Consider the following 12,258-nt stretch of genomic DNA (forward strand, 5'->3'; position numbering starts at 1 on the left):
GTAAGCCCTAATGAATTCAATAGAACTTACTTCTGAGAAGGCATGTTTGAGATTGAGCTTTTAAGATATGGACACATCTGCAATGTTTACTCTGACGCTACTAAATGTTCAGATATAAAGTGCATTGGAAGTGTGCTAAAGGGAAAAGTCTATTTAGGATGGCTTAGGTAGCTTAAACATGCAATCTGATTTAGTCCAGTACTGGCTTAGTTCAGTCTGTAGTGATCATTGCATCAATCAGTACAGTACAATATAAGCCAACTTGTTTCATATGTTTACAAACAGACTTTCAAGCTGCTACCAAATAAAGATTAGTGCTGATGCAGAAATCAATCCTAGTAATTACTTAATAAGTGCTGCATGTCAAAAATTCTTACACGTAAAAGAATTACACATTGTCTAAACATTCCTCCCTAATTATTTTGTGACTTTCCCTATGTGAGTAATTACACTGTGAAAAACAGACCATCTATTTAACAAGGTACAGTGTAATTGAGCTCTCTCTCACTTAGAGGGTGAACTCTGCTAGCTAATGTTACATTTACTGTGCATGCTTCCATGGGAGTTTGAGAAATTTCAATAAATGTTTGAAAAGTAAATTAGGTTCTCAAATAAATATCCCTGTAAACGTCAGTGGGTTAATTTAAAATATTGATTACAATTAAGAAAACAGTTTGAGAAAAGCCAAGCTTATTCTGTTCTGGATGATGATTTTTCTTCATCTACTCTTTTATATTAAAAATAAAATGCTGATTAGCATTATCTTCATGTAAATAATTTATTTGTCATTTGATGTACTCAAGGATCATTTGCTGAAGTTGTATACCTTAAGACGAGATTAAAAATGCCATGCCACGCTATTTAAAATATTTTATATATTGTTTGAAATACTTCATTTTGATTAAATGATCTCCTGATGAGATTGTTTATTGATTTTTATACAAGAACCTTTCTTGTTTTTAACTATTTTGAGTTGCAGTTACTCTAACCAAATGTGCTAGGAAATGATGCTAGTTGTTTTTGAAAGAATAGTCTCAGCTATCTCACAGTCGGTGGTATAATTCCAAGGTTATGTTATGCAATTGGATGGTGTGCTATTGATTGGCTATAAATTTAATCTTACTCCTTGATACCCTTTAAAGCTTCCCATGATCACTGAAAGCTTGAAATTATATTAAACTATGCTCTGCAGCAGGCACTGTTAATCTTTTAATGTCTTGGTAAATTATACCAAATTCATTTTGTATTATTAAATTAAATTAATAATTACTTTTATTGATTTGTTTAAACTTTAGCCTATCTATTTGCTAAATAAACATTGTCATAGTTGTGTCTTGATTTTGTACATCCTTAAGAAAGAAAAAATCATGTTGTTAGGTAAATATTTAAATACAGTAAAGTACAGATTTATGTATGCTGTGTGTGTGTGTGTGTGTGTGTGTGTGTGTTTCTTAATAAAATTATGGAGCAGTGAAATATGGGCTGAGGAGAATTTGAAAATACAGCCATTTTAACAATATGTTTTTAACAATCATATAGAAATGTTAATACAAATACCTAGAGTAGTTGTTACTGCCTGTACTTTCCATATGGGTTAGCGGACAAGATTTTGCTTATCAGGATGTCTAGCACCAATATTTTGTTTTGCATTTTATGACAACACACTTCAAAGCACAAAATGAAATTATTGCAGATCCCTTCTACATGAAATTAGCCTAGTGTATAAAAATATCTAGACTGTCAGATCACTTGTTCCTTCTTCTCCCACTGTCCCCACTTTATCATCAGCATTAACCCAAAATGTGAGCTCCTTTGTTGGTTTTCATCTAATCATGGGAAGACTAAAAGAGTTTTGGACGATCCCTGGTTCCAATGCGCCCTGCAGGCCAGATTTCCTTCCACTTCCTGACCTTCACATGCTTAGCACAAAGGTCTGGAGGGGACTTTAAACAGCTTAATTTGTGCAGAAACCTTCTGTTCAGCTGTTTTGTCTATAGCACCCTTTGTTGTAGAACTTTTGTGTATAGTAAAGTTGCTGCCTGTCAATTTTGGTTGAAGAACCTATGTTTTCCTACTTTACGGGTTTCTGATGTCCCAACTATTCATTTTCTCTGCCATTTTTTTAAGTCTGTTTTTCCCCTCTTTTCTCTGTCCTTGCCCCCCACAAGCAAATTTAAACCTTTTATGAAAAAGCACATTAGTCATCCTCCCTGGTGCTTTAGCTACCCACTCCTGTACAGCACCAGTCCGTGTACCTTAATAATGCACATATATTTTCCATTTTTGCAGCGCACTAACTTCATGGTTTAATTGACCTTTCCAGCATGACCTTAAAATCTCTGCTTGAATAGTCACAGTCAGTTCAAGACCCATATGTGTAGGCAATAGTTTTCTCAGTGTGTATTACTTAACACTTAAAACCATGAAGGACTATAGGCACACTTCAGTGGACTACACTAGCAAGCTTCAGCTGGACTGGCAAAACATCTACAAAGAGAAGAGACATGCACTAGAAACGAAAGAGCAACTGATTAATTTATTGTTGTTTTCTCTCTTTTTTATAAGTACCGTTTTGAAAGAATGTGAGACAGTATTGGTATTCAGCAATACTACAAGTGATTTAAAAGAATACCCCTTTGCCACAGGGTGTGGGCCCACCACCCACCTGAACTCAGGATCCAACCCAATGCTGCCTGCTGCATGTTACTCATTGACTCCTGTAGCCTTGTGAGTGTTTTCCAGCACTCAGTGCAATGCAAGAAACAGAAAACACCCCCTCAGCCATGCTGAGTCGCATCCACTGCTGCAATCCCACAGGGAATGGGTATTATTTAGTATGGCACTTTGGACTAGTCCATCTTCAGTTCCAGCTGTATCATTTATGAGAGTCCGCCCTCAACCTGTTTCCTGTGAAAATCGCAAAACTGGTTTTTATTTTTGTCCTGTATCAAATTGAAGAGAGAGAAAAATGCCTCTTCAATACGCAGATTTCTGATAAAATTCTTGGACAAGTGTACATAATCTATCCAGATATTTTCTCTGGCCTCTGAGTCAGTATTTTGATACTTCAGTTGAACCCATATAAATAAGAGACTAATCAGACTGGGTTTTGGGTAAAAACAGGCCACAACTTTATTGAATACAGATGAAGGAGGTTTGGCTTGGGCATGGGGCAGTCTAAATACTTCCGGCCCGCCGGCCGAAAGTAACGTGTGGTCAATCCAGGTGGGGGTTCCTAAAACTTAAATCAAATAGAGTGACGCCCACAGGGACCACGATCTGGGGAAGTGCCTTTGGCCCTGGGCACACGGACATGGCCACTCCCCCCGGATCCCTTTAATGGGATACCCCAGCGTTGGGAGGGGCAGGTGAGGAAGAACAGCGACCACCATAGCCACAGCAAAGTCATTGCCTATCAGCATGAACCATGGGTGGGTGGGATGGGGGGAAACCTAGCGCAGGAACAAACAGGCTGTGCCCTAGGTGAGGGGACGAATCTGAGGGAAGCCCACCTCCTGGCACAGCCCACATCCCAGCCTGCATCCCCATTTGCCAATGAAGTGTGCAGGCTAAGATCCAGCTCCTGATAAGCGGCGGGGGCATATGCCCCCTCCGCCTGTCAGGAAGGGCCCTGCCATTTGAATTCCACCAGAGGGGCCCCAGTGAAGCCTCTTCCATCCAGCAATGCTGCCACACCAAGAGAGGTGAGCAGACTGAGACACTCATACCTAATCTAAACTCGGGAAGTACAGTATTCAAAACACACGGCAGCTAGCATCTTTTGCTTTATTTGATCTCGTCCTATGTTTACAGCATCTTTTAATGCCATTATGTAAAAAAAAAAATGATGAAATGTTCTCACAACATATTTTAAAAGATACTTTCATTATCCCAATACCTCTGACATATGTATGCTCCATTAATAGTTTTCACAGGTGGTGCTATGTGCACTTTTAAGTCACCACTTGTTGGTGTTATTAAAGCACTACAGAAAGCAGAAGAGGGGATTTTGAAAATCAAATGTAGGTTTTGCTCAAACGTTGCTTTTCACCCAATTTAGAGATGCAGAAAATTCAAAGGTGGTTTTATCTACCTTTCTGAAAGCACCCTGCACCATTTATCAATAGCACTGTGCTAAGCAATTTAAAGGTAGAAAAAAAGAGTAGAGGTATTAGTAATAGCTGACAGGATAGGTGCAGCTGCAGAATGGGGAAAGCTTCACATATGTTGCATGGCAGCTAATTTTAAAGTGGAGTTTCAATGATGAGAGACTATATTTTTGTACAGAAACCAAATTTATTGAAATGTTTTAAGGAATATGCACTATCTAGAGAATGATATATATAACACAATTAACACTGATGCTTCACTTGAGTAGGTTATAGATTGTAATGTTCTGTGGTTAGAATAGAAGGATGAGGCATAATAATCATATTTTCATATGCTCAAAGTATGTTGTTTCAAGAGATATCCCGTCATATATTGAAAGCAGGAAGTCCCATTTTTTTCCAAAATTTGGCTGACTTTGTGTCCTTGCATGTGCACGTTATGTAACTAATTTAAATAGAAAGAGTTTGAATTATTTTTCGCAGAAATGAATACGCTTTGAAAGAATACTTCACAGAGCATTCCTAGTGTATAAATGAATGCCGTACTACCTAATGTAGCGTAAAATTGTACTTATCAATCCCAATGATTGTTTTGCTACCTGTTTACATGAGAATTTATCTGCAAAGCTGTATACTCCATTTCATCTTAATTTTCACTTGCAAGCATACTGTTGTGTTTAGACAGAATGATAAGCACCAGAGTTAATCCTACTTAACAAGATACATATTTTGCAGAATAATTAGGTTAAGAGTGATCAGAATGAGAGTATGTCCTACAACACTTGCCTTAACAATATACCTTGGGGAAGTTGTGGGATTTTGACTTTGAAGGTATTTATGTAAGCTGCCCTTGTGTTGTTAGCTCTTCAGTGAATTCCCTAGGATCGTTAACATTCTCTGAATGATTCTCAAGTAATATTTCAGTTGAAACTAGTCTCAATATTTGACAGCTTATTTAAAGGATAACTGAAAGCAAATATTTGATGTCTTAATATATTTTTTTAATCTCTCAGGAAAATTAGGAGGATTTGCACAAGAAAACAATACTATAGATTCTGGAGAACTTGATATAGGCCGAAGAGCAACACAAGAGGTTCCTCCTGGGATCTTCTGGAGGTCACAGGTCTTCATTGATCAGCCACAGTTTCTAAAATTCAATATCTCCCTTCAGAAAGATGCATTGATTGGAGTATATGGCCGAAAAGGCTTACCACCCTCGCATACTCAAGTAAGAGCTGTTTTCAAATACTAAATCTTGCTTTCATTAAAAACAATAACTGCATATTTGAAAATACTTTATTACTTTGGATTTCAGTAATTCCTTCTGAATAGTTTCACTGTCTGTATTCCATATTGTGTGCTAAGATGATAATGAGGACACTAGCTATTATTCTATAAGTAGCCTTTTAAAATGCAATTTGGACATTTTATCTCAACCACACATGGAAGTCTTTTCAAATCACTTTTATTGAGCATCATAAGTACAGTAAAAAGAAATTTAATGCTTGGTTCCCCCCCCCCAAAAAAATGGATCACTTTGTAGACCCAGTTAGAAATCTGTAATTTAGCCGGGGCTGTACATAAAGAAATCACTTGTGCCACTGTATCCTTGCTAATAAATTAATGGTTAAATGCTGAAGCAAGGTTCCCATTGACCCAATTGTGATAGGTTCCCTGACAGAAGTACCTGTGCTGCAAGCTCAGCAACTATGGAGGTGTCACTAAGGGGGGGGGGGAAGGATAAGATAAGCAGTTCATTGAGCCACCAGCTACTGATCATGAAACTACTCCTGAAAAGTACTTTGTATGTGGGTTGATGACAGAGCCATGGTTTGAAGTGAGACTGCTGTAAGAGACAAATGAAGAATACATGGGAGAAGGAAAATAGGACGTGAAAACTTTTTGGAGAACAAGTGTTAGCACTAAAGGAGCACTAAAAGATATAGGCATGATAGTAAGAGTGTGGGCACTCAATACTTATGGGCCTCAGCCTGTCTTATAGGGTGATAAATGGGTTTTTCTAACTGACATATAGGGCCAGAATGACAGATTAGTTACTTGAAGTGCCAGGGTTCATGAAAGAATCCAGATACAGGCACACATGTCTATCTTCTTTCTGACCCAGACCCAGCAGATGATCCTCATATGCTTTGCTAACAGCATGAAATCAGTGTGAAATCAAGGCCTTCCAGATTTTCCTGGGCCCTTTCATTCCCCTATAGCCTTTTCCTTGAAGTAATGACACAGGGTCTTTGTTAGCTCCCATGGTTCTTAGCCTAGCAGGATGCAACTGAGAGCATGTGGAGCAGTGTCCAAAGAAGCTGTGGAACATGGGATATGTGACACACTCCCAGCAGAGACTAGGGACAGTGGTAAATAAGAGGATTGATACACACTACTTTTGACAGGACTGGACATTGCTGTACATGGTGACAGTATATGCATAGGACCTGAAGGAGATTGCTTCCTATGGAGCTCACTACTCCAAAAATGATCTAAGCGTGAGGAAGTAAAATGCAGAATTGATATTTCATGTTTGCTTCAGCTCAGGAAGTATCTGAGCCTAATCCAAAGGGAAGATAGAGTGATGAAATAGGGTTCAATCTTCTTTCTTCTTTGGGCCCTCCACTATTATAATACGTTAAATGGCCTTTTGGTCACACAAACACACAAACTTTTTTTGCCAGGACCTTTAAATCCCTTCTCTCTGGATAGGCTATGGGTGAATATATGAAAGCAGAGAGTAGTAAAAGTCTTGCTCAGAGAAAGATATGTTGAATGGTTCTGTTAAAGATCCAAACCATGATCCACAATTAGGAATTGATACCACAGAGAGGACTGCAGATCCACATTAGAGAATGTACTCCACATTGGAATATCTATCAGCCTTTAATATCACATAGTACTCCTGACTATTGGCTGCATCAGTGGCTAAATGTTTCAGCTTGCCAAAAGAGAATCCATTGTGCACCATAATACTTTCACACTCTTTTGTCCAGATTTTGTCTTGGTTTACAGCCATGAAAATCCATCTGCAAGGAAAAACCAGTGAGGTGTTTGGAAGTCTTACACCATTATCACTTTTTACTAAATGCATGTGGTTAATCTATTTTAGATTTTTTTCTGGCTGAATCAGCTTTTCTTTTTTTAAGAAAAAGATTCATAATTATTTATTAGTTTGTATTCCAAGCATCCTTTCGTGGCAATTACTGCACCTTTTCAGACCGTATCATTAGAAATGATATTTTGCCACATTTTTCCAGTTTTGCAACTTTATTCCCAGATGTGGTAGAGCCTATTGTGCTCTCTGCCTGTGTCAGAACAGTCTGGGTTGCACAGCTCTGTTTTCTCAGGTATCATAAATAAATCAACCAGAAGTAATTGATAGTGGCTGTCCGTTCAAAAACAATCAATGGTAGTCTGCAAGTCTTTTGTGACACATTCTTAAAATGTCAGTTTCATTGCAACCAGCCAATCAATAAGTTTATTTAAAGAGACTTTAAGAAATAACAAATGACTTTGTTAGCTTAAACTAAAAATGAATAAGTGTGAGAGATCCATATATATATACCCAACAAATATAAGGAGCTTAACCTAGGAGGTGAAAATCTTGGGGGAAAATATCTTAGATTCCTATAGATTTATTTATTTATTTTAATCTAGAGCTAGTTGCTTTCTTTTCACACTGTAACTTCCACATGGAAAAGTTGGTTAACAACAATAATTAGGATTCAGGGCATGGATCCTTGAAATAAATACTATGATTAAGGAGAAGGATTTTTAAGCCAACTGTCAGTATGGAAGAAAAGGAGCAGTTTGCACTTTATCATGTACTTAACATTTGGTAATTTTACACAAGTTGCTTCTGTGTTAAGGTTGTGTTTCTGTGGCCCTTCCCATTCTGGCTACTTCCCATACTACCCAAGTTAACTACTGTTATATATTTGCTGAGGAACAGGTGCTCTAATGTGTAGCAGGTGCTTCTAATGCATTCAGCGATTGAATGGAGCAGCCAACTTGTTGCCCTCCAGGTATTACTGGACTACAACTCGCCTTAACTGCAGCCACCATGGCCAAGGTTTAGGGTTGTTAGAAGTTGTAGTCTTGGAACAACAATGAACTAAAAACAAATCCCTGTGTTTTAATAAGAACCAATCACAACAATACAAACACAACACGTAGGCTAATAGTTAATAGAAAATATATAATAGAATAATGATATCATTCAAATTATAGTCTTTTCGTTGCAACTTTTGAAAGACCATTGAGAGACTTTACTTTGGAAACTTTTGAGATGTCTTCTGTTGAAACTTTTGAAAGACTATTGTGAGACTGTCTTTAGACATCTGTTTTGAACACATAGCTTGACGGTACTCACTACCACTCTGTTATATTGTACATATGAACTTTGATTGGCTTACTCCTATAATTCTATTATATATTTTATACTATTAGCCTACGTGTTGTGTTTGAATTGTTGTGATTGGAAGTTGTAGTCTGGCAATATCGGGAGGACATAATGATGACTTTCCCAATGATTAAACACACACCTTGCAAAGCAGCCTTCTTGAAACACTAGGTTTCTTCCGAGTAAACAAGGATATCCAATTAATTCAATTAAAGGGTCAAAGCATTTCAGTTTAATGCTGTTCAGAGGTTCATTCTGAAATCAGTAGATGACAGTATGATTGTCACAGTTCAAGGAACAATAACTGGCTTTATAACTGGCTTGGATGAATTAGTGATTTTATACACTTACTTAAATAGAACGTAATTGAGTGGTGTCTAAAGTATGAAAGAAGAGCGCCAGTTTTTATAGAAGTTGTTCAGAAGCGTCTTGGTGGAGCTTGCCAAGAAGGGGATCAGGAGGGGCAGCACTGTTGGAACTGTGCAGGTGCACAACAGGACTGCCAGATTAGCTTTCCCGGTGCACCTGCACAGCCCCAACCTCATCATCTCTTTGCTTCTCCTCCTCCAGTGAAGCAGTGGTGATCGTAAGCATCACTGCTGCTGGGATCGTAAGCATTGCCAGGATGCAAGCAATGCAACCCTTCCTACATGGTGGACTGCTTTAGTGGTTGTACAGCCATAATAAACATTTAGTGTGGAAATAAAATTATGGGCAAACACCACTTCAGAGTGGTCAGAACTGGGCAACGTATTTACTGGATGAGTACAAAATAATCAATTTGAGCTGTGATTGCTTCAGTGGTGGGAATTTGAGGTACTTAGGATATAGTAATAAATCATAATAATTTTGCTGATTGATTGATTGATGCTCACTTTTTGAGATTTCACAGTGCTTCTTGTGTAGTAACTCCATGAAACAACCCTTTAGCATAGATTTTTATTATTATTATTCCCATTGCTGATAGGATGCTGAGTCTGAGGATAGTAGCTAGGTTCAGGCTAAGAAGAGATTTCCCAGTTCACCCTATTAGCCTTTACCTTTCACCAGAACTTGACCTAGTTTTTCCTAATTTGGAGTGTAAAATAGTAAGTAATGCACACAGCAACTAAAGATTGTCTCTAATTTTGGCATATTTAATACTGTTCTGTCTAAGCCTCTGATAACCTATTTGTTGCTGTTAATAAAACATAGTGCTTTTGACAGCTATGTTATCTCTTAAAGCTGATATAGTGTTTTCCATTATCAGTGTCTCTATTTGTAGCTCTTCTTAAGAAGAAATAAATAAAATAATGAGTCACTGAGTTGTAGGGGGATCGACTGCCATTGATTGCTACCATCATGTGGTTACCTCTAGGTGACTATTCTTATACTGCTAGTTGTGTGCAAAAGTTAATCTTGTTGGCTTTCCTTCAGCAAAGTATATAAAATCATCTGTCTCAGTGACTGAGTATAGCCATGAAAATGTACTCCTGGTAGCATACAGGTCAGGATGTTGGCATGCAAGCAGCATATTACGGGAGCTGACACAGGAACTGTGTGTTCCACACTACACTACTTCAAAGATTAACTGTTGAAAATACTTCAGGCACTGAAGCTTTAATTTAGTAACTTTTAAAAGGCTATAATCAATGCAGCACTACGTAGATGGATAATATGTACATTTTGTGCAATTTCCCCTTGCAGTATGACTTTGTGGAACTTTTGGATGGTAGCCGATTGATTGCAAAGGAACAGCGCAACCTTCTTGAGGCAGAGAGAGCAGGTAGACAGGCAAGGTCTGTCAGTCTTCATGAAGCAGGTTTCATCCAGTATTTGGATGCTGGGATCTGGCATCTGGCTTTTTATAATGATGGGAAAAATGCAGAACAAGTGTCTTTTAATACAATTGTCATAGGTAAGAATTGCATTCACTGTGTTCGTTTACAAAAGTTGCAAGCTGAACTATTCTCTAATATTTTCTTCTTTGTTGGACAATCTTGAGTATTTTGCAGAAAATCTGTTTTGATGGAACACAGTTGTGTCAAAATCTGACTTACTTGAAGTGTACTAAAATATTTATGACATGTTGTTATGCTCTGATATCAAAGTATAAAGATCTTGTAATAATTTTATTAAAATAGAATTTTGTTAGAAGTTACTGCTTTAACATTCTACAAGTAATTCAAATGAATTAAGCTCTATTTACATTCTCAAAGGCAGTAAACAAGCTAAGCACGCACACTCCTAAAAGTGTCTTAATTTGCTATCATTTACAAGTGATTTAAATAAGAGTTCTCTTCTGTTTTTGCTAACTGCTGTGATTGCAGGGTATTAGAATTTCTCTTCTTACGGTTCCTTTCAGAGTCTGTGGTGGAATGCCCCCGCAATTGCCATGGAAACGGAGAGTGTGTATCAGGATCATGCCATTGTTTTGCTGGATTTCTAGGCCCTGATTGTTCAAGAGGTATATAAATTGAATTCCTTTCTTAAGTCAATACAAATACAGAACAGAAATACAAGTAGTTACTAGAGCAGCAAGAAAAAGGAACTGAAGTACAACTTGTTGTCTAGATGTTCCTCTGCTTCTAAAGCTTGATTGAAAAGAATTGTGTTAAGTCTTCTGTCATGTTTTATTTCACAGCAGCCTGCCCAGTATTGTGCAGTGGCAATGGGCAGTACTCCAAAGGACGCTGTCTTTGCTACAGTGGCTGGAAAGGGACAGAGTGTGATGTGCCTACCACCCAGTGCATTGACCCTCAATGCGGAGGTCGTGGGATTTGCATCATGGGCTCTTGTGCCTGCAACTCTGGATACAAAGGAGAAAACTGTGAGGAAGGTAAATATATAAACATTTACTTAGGATTTGACTGTAATTCTTCAGAAGTGCTTTGCTACACTATTATGTTCTAGGCCCTAAATATAATACCAAATAAATGCAGATGCTAGCACATTTTCGATTTAATGAAAACATCTCTTTTATATGCATATCATTCACATTCAGAATCTTTCAAGCATATTAAACATAGGATTTAGAATATCTTTCTTGGACTGTAGACTTTAGTTTCCTTAACTATTGAATGTGTAAATACATTTTAATCTCTTAGCTTGTGAGCTTGATCTTCTTTGTTACATCACTGAGCTAAGATGGGTAGGAAAGAAAAAAGATAGTTTGACAAAAGACTCAGTATTTTCACATAGTAGAAGAAATTGCATGTACTGAAAATCTCCTACATAAACTACATTCCTGAAAGTGCTAATTCAAATCCTTCATGTTGAAAAACAGTACAGAATTTTTCTGTTGTGGTGGTGTAAATAACTATGATAGCCTTTCCTCTGTGCTGATATTTTTTTCAGATGGAAAAAAACCCACACGTTTCCATTCTCAATCAGATTGATTTTATTGATCTGCACATACAAAGTAATACAATTAAGTCTCTGGAATTAAATTTTCAGACCATTGACCCTACAAGTGTAACGTTTTATTGAGTCAAATTGCTAAATTAAATCTCGTCAACTAAAGCACATTAAAGTGAATTAAGAAAGATAGAGGGTATGCAAGTCATTTATTTCCTAAACAGGCTGATGGTGGTACACAGCTGTCACAACACAGGAACAGCAGAGTCTACTAAGACAGTCTATTCATATGCATGGTCTTTGGGCAACAGAACTTCCCCTAACTTGTATTCATTTCAGTAGCTACCTTCAGATGATTTCAAACCTGTTTCCTTTGTTCTGAATATTGCAGTAAAGCCATCTTCA

The 12,258-nt window shown here is 37.6% G+C and overlaps 1 protein-coding gene across 18 annotated transcripts in view; it reads left to right on the forward strand.

Annotated features, from left to right (window-relative positions):
• Positions 1 to 12,258, forward strand: part of TENM3 (teneurin transmembrane protein 3) — a 1,235,569-nt gene that overhangs the window by 1,142,414 nt on the left and 80,897 nt on the right. For all 18 annotated transcript variants that reach the window (XM_083456978.1, XM_083456989.1, XM_083456990.1 and 15 more), the window contains 4 exons: positions 5,123 to 5,337; positions 10,204 to 10,414; positions 10,862 to 10,963; positions 11,141 to 11,335. In XM_083456978.1, the coding sequence (XP_083313104.1) occupies positions 5,123 to 5,337; positions 10,204 to 10,414; positions 10,862 to 10,963; positions 11,141 to 11,335 (723 nt within the window). The remainder of the gene's footprint in view (positions 1 to 5,122; positions 5,338 to 10,203; positions 10,415 to 10,861; positions 10,964 to 11,140; positions 11,336 to 12,258) is intronic.

The sequence above is a fragment of the Podarcis tiliguerta genome (genome assembly GCF_965153285.1).
Source record: "Podarcis tiliguerta genome assembly, chromosome: 9".
Taxonomy (NCBI): Eukaryota; Metazoa; Chordata; class Lepidosauria; order Squamata; family Lacertidae; genus Podarcis; species Podarcis tiliguerta.